Here is a 20870-nt window from a genome sequence, read left to right on the forward strand (position 1 = left end):
TGCAGAGAGGTGATGGTTGCACGACACCGTGAGGGAACTAAAGACGCTGAGTTAAAAACTTGAAACGGGTCACACGCGGCCACAAAGGCCCAGCCCCGGTCGGGACCTGCCACACAGTAGGTTTCAGGAGGAGAAATGGACACACAGGGTGACTGGGTAGCTGGGTGTCTCCACGCCCCGGACCCCCGTCCGCGGTGACCGCAGCCGCCCTGCAGAGGGCCTGGTCATGGCGGTGACACTCTGTCCTTGCAACACAAGTCACCTGCCCACTGGACGCAGGGCCGGGATGGCTCGGCCCCCGAGGGATTTGCATTTAGGTGGGAAGAAGGGCGGGGAGGTTCTGGCAACCAGCCCCCTGAGTGCAGAGGCCCTGGATCTGCAGCGGGGGGGGGGGGGGGCTCCCGTCACCTGGCCACAGCAGGGAGGAAATGCCCTTCGGCCCTCATCCCGGTGCCCGGGCGTGCCGACCCCAAAGCTTTGTGTGGTGTGGGAGGAGGGGCTGCGGTCCCGGGGGCCCCACCGTCCTGCCCGGCTGGCTCAGGGCAGGCCCCTGGGTCTGCGGAGCTGACAGAGGTCGTGGTTCTGTGGAGGACGGGGGTCCCCTGACCCTGGGAGAGCCGTGGAGAACGGGGCGTGGGCTCGAGTCTTGGATCTGCTTGTCACCTGCTCTGTGGCCCTGGCCGGGGGGCTTCCCCTCTCTGGGCCTCTGCTCTCCCGTCTGTAACACAGGCTGATAATCAGCTCACTTCCTCCTGGGGCGTCAAGTGCGCGCCTGCCGTGTGCCGCGCATCCGTAGATGGGGCTGTCACCTGGGGTGGTCCTGCCTCCCCGTCTGGGGACATCTGTGGTTGTCATGACTGGCGATGCCCCTGGCGTCGAGCGGGTGGGGGCCGGGGACGCTGCTGAACACCCCGCAGTGCCTGGGACGGCCCCCCGGAGAATGACGTCACCCCTCAGTGGTGACGGCTGTCATCCAACCCTCCCACATCCCCCAGTGTCATTGTGCAGATGGGAACCCTGAGGCCGCAGAGGACGTCTGTTGAGAGCTCAGGTGTGAGCTGGCCTGCAGTGGGTTGGCGGTGGCCCAGCAGTGACAGGAGATCCAGAGCGAGGGGGAGCTGAGATGTGCTCGGAGGTGGGGCTCACGGCACCTGCTGACGGACTGGCTGGGGGCGGGGGGTTGCCACGATCCCAGCTTGTGCGGGAGGCGGGGCGGGGGGGCGGAGCGGGGACGGCTCCCCGTTGCCTGGGTGCTGCATCCCCCCCCCCCCGAGAGGTCGGGCATGCGACCGGGTCCCCAGGACTGGAGCTCAGGGGAGACGTGCTGCCCGAGACACAAAACCAGGGTCATCAGCTAACAGTGGCAGTTAGTCTGGGCAGCCGGGAGGCGGGGCCCCAGGTGGGTGCCAGGTGCTGGGCAGGGCGGAGACGCAGGGTCTGGGCGCAGGTACGCGTCACCTCCCCCAGGGCTGTGGCCCCGGGGGGGGGGGGGCAGAGAATGGTGAAGTGGTCCCACCGCCCCGCCTGTGCCCTGGCCCGCCCTTCCTGTAGCATCTGCTCTGCTGACCCTCTCGCCTCCCGCAGGGAACGGGCCCCGGACTCTAACGACCCCGCAGAGGCAGGACCCGAATCCAGACCTCTACCAGAGAGGGAACCCAGGGTCCCGGCCTCCTGACGCCACCCTGAGGCCCCGGGAGAGGAAACCGGTCTGCAGAGGGGCCCTTCCTTCCCGGGGTGCCCAGCCCCTACACCATCCGAGAGCGACAGACACAGGGGGTACCCAGGACCTCCGGGGGAGGCGTCAGAAGCTCCGGCCCCCCGCTCCCCCGCCCCCGTGGAGACGACGAGGCCGCGCCTGAGAGGAGGTTTCGGGTGACGAGCTGGGTCCCAGCTTGGGCGGCCCCGCTCCTGTGACAGGCAAGGCACAGAGAGGGTGCACTGCTCATCACAGGTCACAAGGGGCGGGGACGGACAGCACCTGCTGTACCGTAGAAGCTGGGCCGACCTCTCGTCGCCTGATGCCTCCTTCCAGATTTCGTCCTTACCCATATCCTGTGCCGGCTAATTTTTGAGAATTCTTTCCAACTTAAAAACAACTTAAAATTTTTAAACAGTCCGCCCTCCTCTCTGGCCTCAGCACCTTGCCTGGACCGCATGGCCCCCGCTCGCAGCGTTTGCCCCTGATGTGCCCTCCACCCGACCGCCCCCCCCACCCCGAGCCATCTGCTCGGTCTCTGATGGAACATTCCTCTCTCGGTAGATTAGATCTTCGCAGCCCCCTCGCCACGCCGTCCCTTCCCTGGATATACGTTTCTCCGCCGGCGGCCCCGGGAGGCGGGAGAGGGCGCGTGCATTTACCTCCTTTGATATCGTTCGGCTCCGAGAAAGCGAGCTCTCGGTCTTCCGTGCTCCGTGTCCCCCGGACCTGGAAGATGTTCCCCACATGGTAGGTGTTTGTTGACTGACTGGTGGACAGAGGCAGTGAATGAGGGGAAACAGCGTTATGGTGTCTCCAGAGGTGACAGCAGAAGTCATTCTTAAGGACATCCCCGAAGCTAAGGTAACGTTGTATGTCAACTATACTCAATTAAAAAATTCTTAAAAACCAGGACCAGGAGAGCCGTGTTGCAAATCGTAGCCGGCTTCACCCGAGACCGTCCCCTGCCACCTCTGATGTGCTGTGTGGACCAGAGCAGGTGACTTAGGTTGCTTTGAGCCTCAGTGTTCCTGTCTGTAAAGTTAAGGTGACAGCAGCGTGTTCCCGCCCCCCCCCCCCCCCCCGCCATGCGGTTGTTGTGGGACCATCCAGGTGGAGCCCTGACCCCAGGGCTGGCACAGAGCAGAGGCGTTTGCCCTGAGGAGGAGGAGGGGGAGGTTCACAGTCCGGCTGACGGGAGACCAGCAATAAACAAGGGTTTAATAGCATTTAGAGAGACTAGGATGGGGGCACCTGGCTGGCTCCGTCAGTGGAGCTCTTGAGTTTGAGCCCCACTTTGGGTGTAGAGCGTGCTTAAAAAAAATAGACGAGGATGGGGACCGTAGTACAGAGAGTCACCAGGGGAGTGACATTAGGGGTGAGACCCAAATAAGGTCAGGGAGAGAGCCATGCAGGGAAGGTGTTCCAGGCAGAGGGAACATCGTGTGCAAAGGTCCTGGGGCAGGACCTGTCTGGCGTGTTGGAGGGACAGCACGAAGGCCCGTGTGGCTGGAGCAGAGTGAGCAAGGGGGAGAGAGGGAGGAGGGGAGGGCAGAGAGGGGACGGGGGCAAGTCGTGCAGGGCCTTGGGGGCCTCAGGAAGGACTGAATTATACTCGAGGGGGCTGAAATTGTCTGCTGCAGAAAGAACCAAGCAGGCAGTTCTGCCCGCACAAGGAATCTGTTTGGGGGCTGAGCCATACCGCCCATTTCCTCGTTGGGGCAAAGCCAGAGAGGCCCCAAGTCCTTACAGTCAGAGGCCCTGTCCCCAGCTCCCCGGGGAGAGGACAGTTACCCCTTGACCACAGGGAACAGCACAGGCTGGGACAGGGACCTAGGAGTAACCTCACACTCAGGGACTAGTTTAAGGTAGGAAGTTGCCGGAATTGTGAGTCGGGCAGCTGAATAGGGGACCGTCCGTTCTGGCTCTCTTGTCCCCTCCTGGGACACGGCCTCTCCGTGTGCTGTTCAGGGCAACGACATGGGGAGAATGACCTAGAAAAACAGCCTCAGAAGGAAGTTTGCCTTGGGGAAAGACCGTGTCCCTGCAATGCCCAGGTCAGAATTAAGGACAGCTGCAGGGGGAGGGCACAACCAGCCAGCACTCGCTCCCTCCCACAGCCTCCCCACGTCCGCCAGCCGGGGGCAGGGAGCGGGGACCCGTGACATCCCGGACACCGGATGATGCTCGCTTTCCTCGCGGTGTGAGCTGAGAGTGAGCAACCCCCTTCCCACCGCTCACGGTGCTGTCCCGTGCGGTGTGCGAGTCCCCAGGCGTTTTGGGGGGGCACCTGCCCACAGATTCACGCGTCTGCCCGAGTCGAGAATTCCGTTTGCTGTTCTGTGTTCCCGTATTTTGCCGTGAACAGGGCTATGCTGTCTGTAATTGCTTGGCCAGCCGGTTTGTCTCTAAGCCCCGTCTGACTGCACCCCGGCTGCCTTTCTCTGCGCGTCCATCCGTGTCTCCCAGAGCCCCGCCACAACCGGGGGTCACAGCTTACTTCCTCCCCCGCTGATGGACACGTAGGTTAGCCCCAGTCCGCGCTTTCACGCGACAGGCAGCAAACCTGCGTGGCCACGGCGTCTGCTCCTGCACGGTTTTTGTCAGGGATCCACGGCCCCTCTTGAAGTCTCACGCCAGTGCCCCGAGGCCCCCTTCGCAAAACGCCACAATCGCGGCGGCTGAAAACGACAGGACTGTGTTCCGGAGGCCAGAAGCGCAAACTCAAGGGACCCCCCCCGGGCTGGGCCCCCGCTCAGGGCTCTGGGGGAGGATCCTCCCTTGCCTCTTCCAGCTCTTGGGGGTGACCGGTGACCTGCGGTGTCCCGTGGCTCGCGGGTGCACCCTCCAATCCGCCGACACGGAGCCGTCTGGCCCGCGCGTCTGCGTCCGAATCTCCGCTCTTCATCAAGTCGCCAGTGTCTGGACAAGGGCCGCCTTGCCCCAGGGTGACCCCGTCTTCACTGGATGGCACCTGCAGAGCGCAGACTCTCCCCCCGTTACCTGACTCACCCCCAGCGTTCGGTGGCAGTTACTCGGGGGCTCCGTGTGTTACTTCCCCAAAGGGCCCAGGAAGGCAGGCGCTGGCCTCACAGATGTTGAGCAGACGAGGATCTGCTGCCTGAGCCCCTGCCGAGCCGGGCCTCTGGGGACAGCGCGGAAACTGGCAGCCTCTCCTGGGACGAGGGGGGGTCGCGGGGAGCCTTGGGGGGCTGCAGCTGCTAAGATGCCGAAAATAGCGGACCGGCTAACGGGGCAGCCCCCATCCCTGCCATCTGGCTGGAGCCTCCCCACCCACACCCCACCTTGACCCCCGGGATCTGGGCTGCAGCCCAGAAGAGTGGGGGGAGAGGTAAGGGGTGGCGGGGCCAGCAGGCGAGATGGGCAGGCCCGGGGCCCTGCACGCCCCACGCCATCTGGCCTCCCTCCCCCAACCCCTTCACTCACTCCTTCTGCCTCAGGGCCTTTGCACTGGCTGCTCCCCCAGCCCAGCCCTCCCTTCCCCGGACACCGTAGGCACTTCCCTGACCGTCCTTTGTGTCTGCGTTAGCTTCCCATGGCCATCACAACAGACTACCACAAACGGAGTGGCTTAAAACAACAGAAATCTATTCTCTCTCAGCTCCGGAGGCCGAGTCTGAAGTCAATGTGTTGCAGGGCCCTGTCCCCTCCGAAGGAAGGCTCCGCGGGAGGATCCTCTCTGCCCCGTCCAGCTTTCGGGGGCTCCCCACAACCCTTGGCTTACTGACCCATCACTTCAACCCCCACCTCGGTCTTCATGTGGCCTCACTCCCTGGGCACATCGGTGTGTGTCCAAGTTTCCCTCTTGTGATAGGACAGTGGTCAGTGGAACAAGGTCCCGTTCACAGGTACCGGGGATTAAGCCCCGCATGTGTCTTTTGGGGGGGGGGGGACACAGGTCCACCCACATCTGGGTCTCAGCTCACGTGTCACCTTTCCAGCTGCACCTCCTTCCCCCGGGATCACCGACTCTTCCTTTCAGAGCACCCGGGGCACATTCTCTGGTCTTGCTTCTGGTCTTGACTGAGCCCCGAAGGTCATCAAGCAAGGTGCCGGGTCTAGGCTCTGAGAAACCGGAAGTGATGAAGACAAGTGCCTTGGAGAGGTTACAATCCACAGGGAGCAGACAACGAACAGGGCTTTAACCTGTAATTTCATGTGCTGGTTGGACCGGTGTAGACACAGGGAACCGAGGAAGGGCAAGACGGGTGGGGGGGTGCCTGGTAAGGCCTCCGGGGAGGAAGGCAGGGGGGAGTATTTAGACCACCTGTATCCCCACAGGGTGGATGTGAACCCCAGGAGGTCGGGGTCTACATCTGCCTTGTTCATCAGTGTGTTTGGAGACTGGTATACAGTAGGCAGTCAGTAAGTGTTCTGGGGGGCTGTACCCCAAAACTTAACCTATATTTGTGAAGTTCTTCTCCAGTTCAATAAATGTTTCCTCTTGCAATTTATTTTTTATTATGATAAAATTCACATAACACAAACTTGCCATTTTAAAGTATACATTTCAGTGGCTTTTAGTATATTCACAGAGCTGTGCAACCATCAGCACCATCTAAATCCAGAACATTCCACAACCCCCAAAAGAAGTCCCCTCCCCGTGAGCTGTCACCCCTTACCCCCTCTCCAGCCCCCGGCTCCCACGAGCCCCCTTCCCGTCCGTGCATGAGCCTGTTCTGGACGTTTCACACCCGCGGACTCACACCCCGCGTGGCCTCTCGTGGTCGGTTCCCACCCTGAGCCCCGTGTGTTCGGGGTCCGTCTGCGGGGCGGCGGGGGCGGGCGCCTCGCTCCTGCTGGGGAGCGAGTGACGTTCTGTGTGGATGGAGCACGTTTTTGTTCATCTGTTGATGGGCGTTTGGGTGATTTGCACCTGTTGGCTGTGGTGGGTACTGCGGGCACAGGTTTTGTGGGCCCCACGGCGGATAACCGCGTCTTGCGCACGCATGCTAACGCTGCCCCCCCCCCCCCCCGCAACCCTCAGGTGCCCACGAGGATGGTGGCGCGGCCCTAGGCCCAGGCTCCGCACCATGACCTGCTGGCTGTGCGTCCTGAGCCTCCAGCTCCTGCTCCTGCCCGCGGCGCCGCCCCCGGCCGGCGGCTGCCCCGCCCGCTGCGAGTGCACGGCGCAGACGCGCGCGGTGGCCTGTCCCCGGCGCCGGCTGACCGCCGTGCCCGACGGCATCCCGGCCGAGACGCGCCTGCTGGAGCTCAGCCGCAACCGCATCCGCTGCCTGAACCCGGGCGACCTGGCCGCGCTGCCGCTGCTGGAGGAGCTGGACCTGAGCGAGAACGTGATCGCGCACGTGGAGCCGGGCGCCTTCGCCAACCTGCCGCGCCTGCGCGTCCTGCGCCTCCGGGGCAACCTGCTCAAGCTCATCCCGCCCGGCGTCTTCACGCGCCTGGACAACCTCACGCTGCTGGACCTGAGCGAGAACAAGCTGGTCATCCTCCTGGACTACACCTTCCAGGACCTGCGCAGCCTCCGCCGGCTGGAGGTGGGCGACAACCACCTGGTGTTCATCTCGCGCCGGGCCTTCGCGGGGCTGCTGGCGCTCGAGGAGCTGACCCTGGAGCGCTGCAACCTCACGGCGCTGTCGGGCGAGTCCCTGGGCCACCTGCGGGGCCTGGGCGCCCTGCGGCTGCGCCACCTGGCCATCGCCGCCCTGGAGGACCAGAACTTCCGCAGGCTGCCCGGCCTGCTGCACCTGGAGATCGACAACTGGCCGCTGCTGGAGGAGGTGGCCGCCGGCAGCCTGCAGGGCCTCAACCTGACCTCGCTGTCCGTCACGCACACCAACATCACCGCCGTGCCGGCGGCCGCGCTCCGCCACCAGGCCCACCTCACCTGCCTCAACCTGTCCCACAACCCCATCAGCACGGTGCCGCGCGGCTCCTTCCGCGACCTGGTCCGCCTGCGCGAGCTGCACCTGGCCGGCGCCCTGCTGGCCGTGGTGGAGCCGCAGGCCTTCCTGGGGCTGCGGCAGATCCGCCTGCTCAACCTCTCCAACAACCTGCTGTCCACGCTGGAGGAGAGCACCTTCCACTCGGTCAACACGCTGGAGACGCTGCGCGTGGACGGGAACCCGCTGGCCTGCGACTGTCGCCTGCTCTGGATCGTGCAGCGCCGGAAGACCCTCAACTTCGACGGGCGGCTCCCGGCCTGCGCCACCCCCGCCGAGGTCCGCGGCGACGCGCTGCGCAACCTGCCCGACTCCGTGCTCTTCGAGTACTTCGTGTGCCGCAAGCCCAAGATCCGCGAGCGGCGGCTGCAGCGCGTCACGGCCGCCGCGGGCGACGACGTGCGCTTCCAGTGCCGCGCCGAGGGCGAGCCCGCGCCCACCGTGGCCTGGGTGACGCCGCGCCACCGCGCCGTGACCGCCGCCAGCGCCGGGCGCGCGCGCGTGCTGCCGGGGGGCACGCTGGAGATCCGCGGCGCGCGCCCGCAGGACAGCGGCACGTACACGTGCGTGGCCAGCAACGCGGGCGGCAACGACACCTACTTCGCCACGCTGACCGTGCAGCCCGAGCCCGCCGCCAACCGGACCCCGGGCGAGGGCCGCAACGACACGCAGGCGGCCGCGCGCTTCCCGCTGGACCTCACCAGCATCCTGGTGTCCACCGCCATGGGCTGCATCACCTTCCTGGGCGTCGTCCTCTTCTGCTTCCTGCTGCTGTTCGTGTGGAGCCGCGGCCGCGGGCAGCATAAGAACAGCTTCTCGGTGGAGTACTCCTTCCGCAAGGTGGACGGGCCGGCCGCCGCCGCGGGCCAGGGGGGGGCGCGCAAGTTCACCATGAAGATGATCTGAGGGTCCGGGCGCCCCCACGCGGGCGCGGCTGACACCACCTATGCATTTCCCGGAGCGGCGGGGGGAGGGGGGCGGGGGCCTCCCTCCCCGCGGCCGCCTCCTGGCGGAACTTCCCCTTTTTTTGTAGAGACCCGACCACAGGACTTTTTTCATCAGGACGCATTTTTGCATTGTTTCGCAAAGCATTTTCTAAAGGTTTCACCCCGTCTTCCTGCCCCCGCCGGGGTCCCGAGCTGGGCGGGGTGGGAGTTCGGAGCCACCCCCCCTCCCCCTCAGCCCCAGAGCAAGTAGTTCACACGGGTGGGGGGGGGGGGGGGAGATGGTCCAGCGCGCGGAGGGCAACCCGGCCCCCGGGGGAGGCCCGTGAAAGCCCATACGGGCCACACCCGGATGCCCCACACCGCACCTCACATCCAGCGGCACACACGCGTTCACACCAAGGACACACAACCGACACCCAGCTCCGAGACCGAGCGCTCACACCTCCGACCCGCCTGACCCTGAACAGGTGCGCCCGGCCGCTGAGCTCCCGGCGGGCCTGCCCGGCTCTCGGGAGACCACCGCTCACACCTGGGACACACCCCACTCGCACTCAGGACACTCGCAGCTGACACACGGCCCACCCGAGACACACAGCTCACCCTTGGGACGTGCCCGGCCTACGCTGGGAACACAGTCGGCTCCCAGCCAGGACTCGCTCGGCTCACACCCAGCTCCTGATGCACCGGGCATCTTGGGGGCTGACGAAGGTCTGGCTGAGCACGTAAATGCTCCCCCCAGGGGCCCAGCACACGGCATGCTAGCCCCCCGTCTCCGCCCCCAGACTCCCTCCCACCACCAGGACCCCTGGCCCAGCGGGGCCGGCTGCCCACTAGAAGCCATTTCCCTAGCGCCCTCCGGCACCCCTAACGGCTGCCATCTGCTTCCTGTGCCCATGCCACACGGGAGGCACAGCTGCCCTGGCCCCTGGCTCGGGAGCATGGCCTCTGGAGTGACCCTCCACCCTGAGTCCACACTACCCCTGAGCCAGCTTCAGATGAGCCCCGAGGGTGGCCCTACCGTGCCCAGCCCTGTGACCCACCGCCCGTGTGGGGAGCGAGGCCAGAGAGTGTGGGAGGTTCTTGGGGTCCCCGTTAGGTGCGCTACGGGGGCAGCCATGGAGAACAAGGCCAGGACAGGGTGCAGGCTGCAGGGAGGGTCTGGACCCGGCTGTTGGGAGCAGAGGTCCCTCGGTGTCTGCCTCTTTGGGGCAGAACTCGCGCTAAAGATCAAGGGAGCCGGGGGCAGACTACAGCTCAGGCTGAGGAAGAGCTTGCCCAAGGTCACTGCCCCTTTACTCTTCAGATAGCGAGTTCCCCGTCACTGGGGGTAAGCAACAGGAACTGAGGTTTTGCAGAAATATTCAGACACCACACTGGCTCCATCCATGACCCTGTCTCTCCCAGGCTGATTATTGCCCCCACCCTCCACCCGGGCCAGATGACAGGGCATCATCGGAGGAAGGGGCGCGGGAAATGTTGCGGGACCCCTCGACTAGTCAGGAGCTTGGCCGCCCGCCAGGAGGTCGGGACAGTATTCTTAAGGACCTTATAGGAAGGCTCGAAACCAGCCCTCTTCCTGCCCATGTGGGTAATTTTATCTGGTGACTGAGAACCACCTGGACTACAGTGTCCTCATCTGTAAAATGGGTCTGAGGTCAGATCCACCGCCGCATATACAGAGGCCAGGCCCGTGGATGGGCTTCACGGTTGACTGGGATCCTGGATCCTTCAAGATCTTTCCGAGAGGAGCCAGAGACAAAGCTGGGTGAACGCTGAGGGTTTGGGGCAAAGGATTCACACGGAACTCGGAAGGGGGTACGGGCCGTTCTCCCTGGGCTGTGTGGCTGGAAGCGTCGGGACGCCCTGGTCCTTCTCCCACGGCCGCAAACGGGCCAGCGGGGCCGGGTGACGGGCCGCTGACCCCGCCTCAACCTCACTCGTGGCGGACATAGTGACGGCCAAAGGGGGTGTCCTGCGACCCCAAACCCCACCCGAGTTGGGCAGAACTGACACGTTTTCCCCCTTCACATCCTCCTAACCTTGGTTGCCATAACAACCCCAAGGGCCCCTCAAAATGACATCCAAGTGCCTTTACCATCATCAAAGATGGGAGGGGGGTGTTCTCACAGCAGCATTAGGACTTGACCGAAAGTCAGCAAAGTGGGGATCTCCCACCCCCTCTGCCCAACCCCCATCCCAACATGAACCGAGACCCCCCCCAGCCCCCCATCCTAACAGGAACCAAGACCCCCAACCCCCCAGCCCCCTAGCCCCGCAGCCCCCTCCTGCTGTATTTGGTTGGAATCTAATAAAATGAAGCTGATTTAATAACAGACTCAGTTTTTTTTTTTAATTCTCATGGGAGGAGTGAGGGCAGGAAGCAGTGGCTTCTGGGGTCCCCAGGGGGAACTGTCTCGTTCCAGCCCCGGAGCTGGCCCCAGAGCTGGCCTTGAGCCACAGGTGTTTGTGGAGTGACAGCGGCCTGCTGAGATGACGTTACAGTAGTACTTCGGGAGCGCCCGTGCTGTTCCGCATGCTGTTCCACGTGCTGAGATGACATTACAGTAGCACTTCGGGAGTGCCCGAGCTGTTCCCGCGTGCTGTTCCCCAGCTCCTGCCATGCAGGTGACACCCTGGGAGCCGGGTCCTGCCATGACCTCACTTTACAGAGAGGCACAGGGAGGGCCAGAGGATGGAGGGCATCTGCCCAGAGCCCCCAGCTAAGGGGAGGTGGGGCACTCCTGCTGTGCCCTCACAGCTGGCAGCTTCCTCCAGGCCGGGGGTGGGGGTGGGGGTGTCTCTCCTCTTCTAAGGGGTCCCATCAGTTTCCCTGCTTCTGAGGCCTCTGAGAGAAAGCAGGCAGCTTTTTTAAAAAAAGATTTATTTAAGTATGTTATGTTCAAGGTGGGGCTCGAACCCACGACCCCGAAATCAAGAGCCACGGGCCTTTCCGACGGAGCCAGCCGGGCGCCTCCGCGAGCAGGCAGCTTTATCCGCACTGCAGAGTGGGGAAACTCGGGCCCAGAGCCCGTCTGAGCTGGAAACTCAGCTCCCGAGAGCCTGCGCTCTTTCTGGAAAGAGGTAGGCCGAGTCAGAGTGGTCAGCAGACTCTGACCTGGGCGAGGTGGCCAGGGGCAGTTCTCAAATGCCACTCGGTGTCACTCCGGGTCTCAGTTCCCCATTTGAAGCTGGGGACATGTCAGGGCTGTGGGATGCGCCCCCCCCCCCCATGCCTGATTTAAAAGGAGCCGGGAGGCGAGGGTGCTGGGCCACAGGACCCTCCCTCAGAGCCTCCCTTCCCCTTGAACCGGGTTCAAGGCCCACGATTTCCTGAATCCCGTCTTATTCCAGGGGCGTGGCTGAGGGGTCCTCCTTCCTGGGGCAGCCTAGGCCCAGCTAAAGAGGACCCGGCCTGTTGGTGGCTGGAAACCGAGGAGGGGCCCCTCAGAGGGTGTCCGTGGGGTCCCCCAAAACACAGGACACAGGTCCAGGTAGCACACGTGGGCCCGGGGCAGGGACGCTGAACATCCCTGTCTCGATTTCCCCTCCCAGATGGAGCTAGGAAGGAGGGCAGTTTCCTGCAGCCAGCACCCTCTCCGGGGAGTCCCGGAGCTGTGACCCCTCGTGACAAAACTTAGTGGCTTAAAACAACTGAGATTCATTAGTCCTGGAGCTCAAACCTGTAAAATGAGTCAGCAGGGCCGGCTTCCCCCGGGGCCCCGTCTCCCCCCTTTTCCGGCACCGCATCCTTGGCCGTCGGCCCCTCCTCCACCCTCACAGCCAGCAGCACGGGGTCCGCCCCGTCTCTCTGCCTCCCTCTTGTGAGGACCTGTGAGGACGCTGGGCCCCCAGGAACCCAGGGTCATCACCCCCTCGTCTAACAAGCAGAGCCTCAGTCGCACCTGCAGCCTCAGTTTCCCCACCACGACACATAGCAGGTTCATAGGGTCCGGACATCTGGACCTGGACATCCTGGGGGGCCGTGACCCTGCCCGCCGCAAAAACCAGAGCGTTTTTCTCGGGAAGGCCAGTGTCACGTGAAATCGTGAGCACTTAGCATCCCACGGCCACGCTGGGCCACGCCAGACGCGCAGAGCCTGGCTTCGGCTCCCGCAGGACCCGGTGACTGCTTGTCAGACGGAAGATGACAGTCCCCAGAGGGCCCGACACGGAGGTCGAGCGGCCGGCGGGGGCGGGCACAGGACGACTCACAGGCGGATGGCCAGTTTTCGTGGTGAGCCGAGGCAAGCGGTCCCCGTTCCCGAGCCTCGGGGGAGGCCTGCCCAGTGGGGCTCAGGGGGGTGCCGGCAGTAGGCCCTGTGCTCCCCCCTCCCGCGGAGGGTCGGGGGGGGTACTGCGGGCACAGGCCGGCTCGAGGCAGGCAGGGGATCCCCATGCGTCACCTGCTTGTCACCCTGCCCCGTCCTGGTGGAGAAGCCCCTGGAGATCTCACCCCTGTCCCAGCCTGGCCATCTGCTCGCCCCTCCCCCACGCCACCCCCCGCCTGGCCACACGGCTGTCACAGCAGGGCTGGGACCGGAGCGGGGTGAGTGAACCACTCATCTCGGGCACCGCATCTAAGGGGCGCCCAGAACACTCATCAGGACCAACATTCCATAAACAAAATTAGTTCACGTCCCGTATGCACAGTGACCGAAACAGTCATCTTTTAGATAAAAACGGGATCTGCCCTGGCATGACCCCGCCCGGCCCCGGTTCTTAATAAAACTTCATTCACGAAAACAGACCACCAGCCCGTGGCGAGCCAATGAGGCTTCGTAAATATGACGGTAAAATGTTATTTCTCCGGATTGCTGCGCGGGGCTGTTTTGGCCTCACCCTAAATCCTGCGCCTGAGGGGAGAGTGTGGCACGGCCCCCCTCCCCCCTGTCGTCGTGGCTCAGAGCCGTGACCTGGCTGCTGGCCCCCAGGGTCTCGTGAAGGGAAGGACGAGAACCCGCGATCAGGGTTTGGGCAGTGAGGAGGCCGCCTGCTCAGCCCCGCTGGTCCCAGCTGGGACAGCCCAGGATTCGTGGGATCCGGCCCCGAGGTTCCTGGAGCCCGCACCCCGCCTCCCGCCGCCGGTGTCGAAGCCCACCCAAATCGCAGCTGGGTGTGGCAGGGGACCCGCGAGGAAGGGGTTCACGGAGCGGCTTCATCTGCTTCCGGTGGGGAGTGAGATGATCCCGGCTTTTAAAAGTTTTTAAAAATATTTGTTTACGTTTGAGGCAGAGAGAGACAGAGCACGAGTGGGGGAGGGGCAGAGAGAGGGGGAGACCCGGAATCCGAAGCAGGCGCCAGCCTCCAGGCTCCGAGCGGTCAGCACAGAGCCCGACGCGGGGCTCGAACCCATGAACCGCGAGATCACGACCTGAGCCGAAGTCGGACGCTTAACCTCCTGAGCCACCCAGACGCCCCTTTGTTTTTTAAGGAAGAATCCAGCTGGTGTGACTGTCGTGAGGCAGCACAAGGGCACTGCTCTCCTTTATTCCCCGGAACAGAGAGGGGTGGCGATTTGCCCAACGTCACACAGCAAGTCAGAACAGAGCCGGGTTCCGTGGAGCTGGGACGGGTGGGGGGCTGGTGCGCTGGGGGCTTCTCAGCCGCCCTGCACAAGGGACAGTGAAAGCAGAGAGAGAGAGGGAAGAGCCACCCCGGTGTCGGTGGTGTTTCTCGCTGCCCCAGCACTGCCGGGGCTCTCTGCCCTCCCGAAGGCGGGGAGCCTAACTTGTCTGGCCGCCGGCCCCCTGGGGTGACCCCTTGGACCTTGCCCATGTCACCCCCCCTGCTCGCAGCCCTGGGGCCCCCCTTCCTGGCCCAGGCGGCGCCCTCTGCCTGGAATGCCCTCCCCACCTTTGAGGGAGGTGTCCTGGGAGGGCGGGCGGGGCGCCAGGCTGGGGAAGTGGCACAGAGGCCCCCACACCGGCCTGCGGTCTGACAGTTGCACGGCACTTCCGGACCACAGCGGCCGCAGGCACACTGTCCCAGCAGGCCAGGGTGGCAGCTGCCCGGAGTCTGTCCCCAAGGCCCACCCCCTGCCCCTGGTCACTCCAGTTCTGCAGGTAGGGGCTCCTGGAGGGGTGCTCGGCAGGGAGGGGGCAGATGCTGCACCTTGCAGAGGTTGGGGTGACCAGGAATCTGGGGGGGGGGGCAGCCGCTGCCCACTGCCTGGCTCGAGGGGGCTAGAGGAGCTGAGCTCTGGGACGGAAGCCCGAGCGGGTCCCTGGCTACTGTCCCCCCCCCCCCCCCACCAATGGCCCGCATTCGAAGCTGGACATTCTATTCTGTCCGTGTCACAGAGGTACAGGGTCCTTCCCCCTGCCCTGAAAAGTTGATGGGTGACATTCCTACCTGCCCCATGAGGACAGGAGTCCAGAGAGGGCGACAAACCCTCCCAGAGAGAGCCACACGGCAGGTCAAGGCCAGGCAAGAAGGCCAAGACCGCCCCTCTTGCCTGGGTCCCTGCACCCCCACCAACGCCATGGAGCCCTCCTGACTCCCGCATGGGCCCGCCCACGCACGCCCCCTGGAGTCCTCCTCCCGCCCACGCACGCCCCCAACTCTGACCTTCAGCATGAGCAGCCCCCCGCCGCCCACAGAGACCCCCGCACCTGACGCCCCCACCTGGCCGACTCAGCCTACCTACGGCAACCTCGGTGAGCCACCCTGGGGCCCTGGCTGGGGGACACGGGCTGGCAGGGGCGGGTGGCTGAGCTGAAGGGCTGAGTCTCTCGTCACCCTCGAGGGAGCCCCCTGCCCGATGGCGGCTGAGCTCACTCAGAGTGGTTGTTTCCACATCTTTCATAAAACTTTGTTAAGAAAAGGCTGGGATCATCAGCTTGTAAAAATGAGGAAGCTGGAATTCACAGGGGGGGGGGTGGGGGAGGCCGGGGGGGTCATCTGGCCAGAGCCATGCGGCAAAGGGGACCGCCTGCTGTGGGCTGGATGCTTCTCGACCACTGCTCTGTCACTCCTCTGGGCCTCGGTTTCCTCCTTTGTAAACTGGGGGTGCTGTTCGTACCCCCACAGGGCACCGGGCCGCTGGACGTCGTTGAGGCAGTCGAGGCTGAGGGGTGGAGTCAGGTTCCCGAGGCCCCAGACTCTGCGAGGCCTCACCCCCTCCCCGCTCCCCCTCCCTCCCCCCAGGTGAGGTCCGCGCCCACCTGCTGCCCTCCAAGGCCTGCCGGCCCCCCCGGAAATCTGGGCCCCCCTCGGCTGACCCGCAGCCCCTGCCCCCACCCCTGCCCAAGAAGACCCTGTCCAGGACCCAGTCTCTGCCCAGCCACAGGGCCCCCAGCCGCAGCCCTGCTCCGGAAAGGCAGCCCCGGAGGCCCTTTCTGGGGTCCCACAGTGTGGACGAGCGCCAGGCGGATGACGGCCAAGCTCGGCCAGCCTGTCCCCTTGCGGAGCCGCCCTTCAGCTCCCTCGACACCTCACTGGGCCTCTCCTGGCACGACCTGAATCGCCCCGAGGCCACGCGCGCCGTCCTGGAGGCCCGGCAGCTGGAGGGTCTCCGCACTGTGCACTCCCGGCTCGAGGCCCGGCTCCTGGGGGGCCACCCGGGCCCCTGCCACCCCGGCCACGACTTCCGCCTCCTGGACAGCTCGCCCTACGTGGAGAGTGGGGACGCCCTCTACTACCGCATGGTGCGGGTGGGCGACGAGTCGTGGCACCTCCTGGCGGCCAAGGTGAGCCCTGCCCCCACCCCACCTCCTCCGAAGTTTCCAGTTTTCCATCTTAGGCACAACCCAGGACACGCACGGCGGGGGCTCAGCTGCCTGGTCTGCAGCGAGCATGGCCTAACACAGCCCTCGGCGCCACGTTTCTCAAGCGTGGGGCCACTGACATGCAAATGGCTGGGGGTCTTGTCTGCCGCCCCCCCCCCCCATGCCCCTCAGGAGCCTAGGAATCTGCATTGTAACCAGTCTCGGACGAACCCTGCCGCTAGAAAGCTGCTGCGTTCACCGCACTGAATAATCCTCGTCAGGAGCTGCCCAAACGTATGGAGCGTTTCCTTTGTGCCTTGAGCATTTGCGGGGAGTCCCGGACTCCTGGGTGATGCGAGTATCACCACATTTGTCCTAAGGGCGCGTCTGTCTTTTATGCGCCACTCAGGAAAAAAAAAAAAAAAAAAAAAACCAAGATTCCTGTTAAACCACACCACCAGGGAACCTCGCCCATTTGACAAAACGGGCTAGTGCAGGCCCGTAATTTTTACAGACTGGAGCGTCATGGGGAGAAGGTTCTCACTAGCTGTGTGTTCAGTTGACGGCTGGATCCTGGATCCACAAACAAGCAAACACAAAAACCCTCCCCTGGCGATTCGAATCTCATTCCCAGAGCTGATGCTCTCCTGACCTGCTAGAAAGAGCCGTGTGCTGGCCGGTCCTGCAGCCACCGGCCACGTAGGACTTATGAGCACTTGAAACGGGGCTGGTCCGGCCCGGGATGTGCTCTGAGGGCCAACCGTACACCAGATCACCAAGGCTTAGTATCTAAAAATTACTGTCATGTAAAACCCCTCGTTCATAGATTTGATGTTGATGACCGGCCCGTGGTAACATCTTGGGTATATCCGGTCAAATAAAAACTACTGTGAACATTACGTTCACATCTCCTATTGCTTTTTAAAAATGAGGCTTCTGGAAAGTTTTAATTATACCGTGGCCGCAGTTCCGTTTCTACTGCAGGCCCAGCCCTGGCGCCTTCGCGCCCCTGCCCCTGCCCCTGCCCTTGCCCTTGCCCGGAGCGATAAGAACCCGCGCCTTTGGCGGGCCGCACAGTCTGACCCCTAAACACCACCCTCCTTAGCTCGCTCTCCCCAACATCACGTGGGCCACGAACATCCCAATTCACATTGAACCCCTGCTTCCGGAGGCGAGGCAACCCACCTCCGCCACCGGAAGCCGCAGCGGGGGTTGGGGCGGGCAGGTGGAGGCGCTCGTCCGGGGTCTCGCGGTCAGGCCCTGACGGCCCCCCTTTGCCCCCGCAGGTGTCCAGGTCGGGAGCGGAGGAGCCTCGCCCGTGGGGCCTGGAGCTGCAGGCCTCACTGCCCCCACACTTCAACCTGCAGGGGCTGTGCGGCCTGGTGCCCGAGGGCGCACTGCCCGGGGTGCCCTGGACGGGCCCCGTGGTGCTGGCGGCCGAGGTGCCGGAGCGCACGCTGACCCAGTGGCTGGCAGAGGTGGGCACGCGGCGGCGGCCGGCGGAGTTGGCCTGGGCGGCGGCCCTGCTCCTGCTGCAGCTGAGCGCGGCCCTGGAGCAGCTGGAGGCGCGCGGCGCGGCCCTGGCGGAGCTGCGGCCGGAGAACCTGCTGCTGGCGGCGCCCCGGGGCTGTGCGGCCGCCGGGCCCCCGCGCCTGCTGCTGGCCGACTTCGGCCGCGTCCACCCGCAGCCGCCGGGAGCCCCGGGCGCCCACGCGCCGCAGCTGGGCCGCCTGCTCCGCACGCTCCTCGGCCTCGCCGCGCCCTCAGCCACGCCCTTGGCCCACGGCCTGGAGACTCTGGCGGCCCGGCTGGCCCGCTCCCGGCCCTCGGCGGCCCAGACGCGCGGCGCGCTGCAGGCGCTGCTCTGGGGGCCCGGGCCCGATCTGCACCGCCAGGGGGCGCTGCTGGGGCCCTGGCTGCAGGTGCGCCGCGCGCTGCTGGTCCTGCACCTGGCAGAGCGGGCCTCGGGTGGGGAACTGCCCGGCCTGGAGGACTGGCTGTGCTGTGAGTACCTGGCCGAGGCCACCGAGGCCTCGCTGAGCCACGCCCTGGCACTGCTGTGGGACTGACGCCTCCAAGGGCCGCGTGCCTGTCTGTTCCGGGGGGGTGGGGGTGGGGGGCAGGCACACAGGGGACCTGGGCCGGAAGGCCAGGCGACAGTGAGGGAATGTGGACGCCTCTTCTGGGGTGCCTGCCCCCTGCCGTGCTGGGGACTTAGGCCCAAGTCGTCCCCAGGAAGGCAGGGGGCTAATGGCCGGCGCCTCCCGAAGCTTCCTGATGCTGGACGGCCCAGCCCTCCCCCAGCTGTGAACACTCCCTATCAACCGTCTCTGTGAGAGGGTGGGACCCCTCCGCCCACCTCCCGGCAGAGGCGAGGAGGATGCCCTTCTAGTGCTGGAGTCTGATGGTCACTGTCTTCATGAGAAGGTGCCCACGGTCCCTCCGACGCCGGTAGCAGAGGCATCTCTGGCCCTGGAGGACTCCCTTGTGCTGAGGACGGCCAGTGATCCTGAGTGTGAACGTCCTTGTCAAGAATGGCTTAAAAAAAAAAAAAAAGAATGGCTTGGGGTCTCCAGGGGGGAGGGAAAGCTCCCCAAAACCTGAGACACCAGCCCACCCGGCAGAGCCCCCCCCAGAGGAGTCTGAACTCACCTGCCCCAATGCCACCCTGCCAGTCTCTGCACCCGCCGTGGCCCCCTCCCTGGTGCTCCGTGAAATTAAATTTTGTCCAGCGACCAAGCCTTTCCATGGGCTGTTCCCTCTGCCAGACCGTCCAAATCTCACCTGCTCCAAACAAAGTTGCCCCTCCTGGGCCCCCCTTCACCCCTCACTCTGCTCCCACCTCCTCCCAGAACACCTGTCGCCACCTGGAAGTATTTATGTCATTATCTGTCACCTAAGAACTTCACCCATCAGGCTGGGAGCACCCTGAGGGCAGAAAGCCAGGCTTAACACACAGTAGGTGTTTTTTTTTTAATTTTTTTTTAACGTTTATTTATTTTTGAGACAGAGAGAGACAGAGCATGAACGGGGAAAGGGTCAAAGAGAGAGGGAGACACAGAATCGGAAACAGGCTCCAGGCTCTGAGCGGTCAGCACAGAGCCCGACGCGGGGCTCAAACTCATGGACCGCGAGATCATGACCTGAGCTAAAGTCGGACGCTTAACCGACTGAGCCACCCAGGCGCCCCCACAGTAGGTGTTTAATTAATAGCATAGGATGATGCAATCACCTGGCAAGAAGACTCATCAGGGAACCTAAGGAAAAGAACAGAGTATCTCTGAAAAATGAACACAGAAGCCCCGAGGGGTCCCACTACCCTTGCCTGGGGACTCCAGTCATGCCCCTCACTTCCCTTCCCCCACCACGGCTAATCCCCCGGTATGACCAGGGTCTTCTCCTGCTCAAACATCTCCCATGGCTCCCTAATACCCTCAGAATACGGTGGGGCTCCTTCCAACATTCCACAAGCTCTCTTTGGCCAACCCTTCCTGCCACATTGCCGATCCTCGGAGCTTTCTGGCCACCAGACCTTGCCCAAATTGTTTCCTCCCCTGGATCGTTCTCCCCTCAAGGCCCGTGCTTGACTCCTACTCATCCTTCATTCAGTACCCCAGCTCGAGCCCCTTGTCCACACTCGCACTCCCCGCACCGGAGTGTTGTCCAGCTTTGTCCCTTCACGCCTCTGAAGACCGGCTGCACCCTCAGGTAGCTGAACACCCCTCTCCAGCCCCAGAGACACTCCAAGCCCTCCGAGTGCCTTTCCTGCTCCATAAAAGATGCCCCCCTTTGCCAGCCTGTCTCCCAGCCGAGGCCTGGATGTGAATCCCTGGGCCACACTCCCAGACGCAGCCAGCAGGTGGCACTGCGGTCCCGCCGATCGAATGCCTCAGGGCCCCCCCCCCCCCCAGCTTCCCCACCTTTGCCCCCCACCCCCACCCCCACCCCCACCTGCCAGGACCGGGCAGGCCGCCGTCGGGCTCCAGCACAGCACAGCTCGCAGGGCCCTCTCCAAGGGGTACTGGTGCACTCGGGGTCCGCAGCGGTGCTAAGGTGGGGCCACATCCCAGACACTCCCCAACACCTCAGCCTGGACAGTCCCCTGGGGGCCGACCTGGGAGCCCTGGCCACACCTCACCGGGGCCGCACCCCAAGCCACCAGAACGAGCCCAGCCTCAGGCAGAGAGGAAACTTCAGGGCCAGCCACCATCCCAGCAAAGGGCGCCTAAGGTTCAAGGGTGGGGCTGCTGGGAAGGACTGAGAAAGCGTGGGGTTCAGAGACGGCCCAAGCAGGGCCCGGGGAAGGGCCTCCCAGCCCACAGGAACCCGGCCATAGCCCGGAGGGCGAGACCTCAGCCTTGGCTTCCCCCCAACCCCCGGAACAAGGGTCACTCAGCTCAGGACACACTACGCCCGCCGCCCCAAGTCGCGGGCGGTGGGGACAGTGGCCGGCTGAACACCACTGAGCCAACACGGGTCTTGTAGGTGTCATCACTTTTATTCAGGTTTTCGAGCACTGGAAGAGCAGTAACACCTATCTTCTCAAGATCAGAGACCGAAGATTTCCAAAAGCCTTCAAATAAACTCCTTCTCC

General features: G+C 64.1%; 3 protein-coding genes across 4 annotated transcripts in view; 2 read left to right on the forward strand and 1 right to left on the reverse strand.

Annotated features, from left to right (window-relative positions):
• The window catches only part of LINGO3 (leucine rich repeat and Ig domain containing 3), a 32349-nt gene extending 23009 nt beyond the window's left edge, over positions 1 to 9340 (forward strand). For both annotated transcript variants that reach the window (XM_053220173.1, XM_053220175.1), the window contains exon 3: positions 6705 to 9340. In XM_053220173.1, coding sequence (XP_053076148.1) covers positions 6751 to 8529 — 1779 coding nt within the window. In that variant the 5' untranslated portion in view covers positions 6705 to 6750 and the 3' untranslated portion in view covers positions 8530 to 9340. The remainder of the gene's footprint in view (positions 1 to 6704) is intronic.
• The window catches only part of SPPL2B (signal peptide peptidase like 2B), a 64151-nt gene that overhangs the window by 42396 nt on the left and 885 nt on the right, over positions 1 to 20870 (reverse strand). The gene's annotated exons all lie outside the window — the stretch shown is intronic.
• On the forward strand, positions 14488 to 19228 carry PEAK3 (PEAK family member 3). The gene is made up of 4 exons (XM_027049329.2): positions 14488 to 14632; positions 14870 to 15226; positions 15717 to 16258; positions 17563 to 19228. Exons 2-4 carry the CDS (start codon positions 15145 to 15147, stop codon positions 18343 to 18345), a joined length of 1407 nt encoding a protein of 468 aa, XP_026905130.1. The 5' UTR covers positions 14488 to 14632; positions 14870 to 15144; the 3' UTR covers positions 18346 to 19228.

The sequence above is a fragment of the Acinonyx jubatus genome, chromosome A2, assembly GCF_027475565.1.
Source record: "Acinonyx jubatus isolate Ajub_Pintada_27869175 chromosome A2, VMU_Ajub_asm_v1.0, whole genome shotgun sequence".
In the NCBI taxonomy this organism is placed as follows: Eukaryota; Metazoa; Chordata; class Mammalia; order Carnivora; family Felidae; genus Acinonyx; species Acinonyx jubatus.

Bases quoted from the DNA above. Each gene is read 5' to 3' on its own strand.
- PEAK3 (XM_027049329.2), top strand. From the start codon at position 15,145: ATGAGCAGCCCCCCGCCGCCCACAGAGACCCCCGCACCTGACGCCCCC. The intron at 15,227-15,716 runs GTGAGCCACCCT...CCCTCCCCCCAG, and splicing joins GCCTACCTACGGCAACCTCG to GTGAGGTCCGCGCCCACCTG. The intron at 16,259-17,562 runs GTGAGCCCTGCC...TTGCCCCCGCAG, and splicing joins GGCACCTCCTGGCGGCCAAG to GTGTCCAGGTCGGGAGCGGA.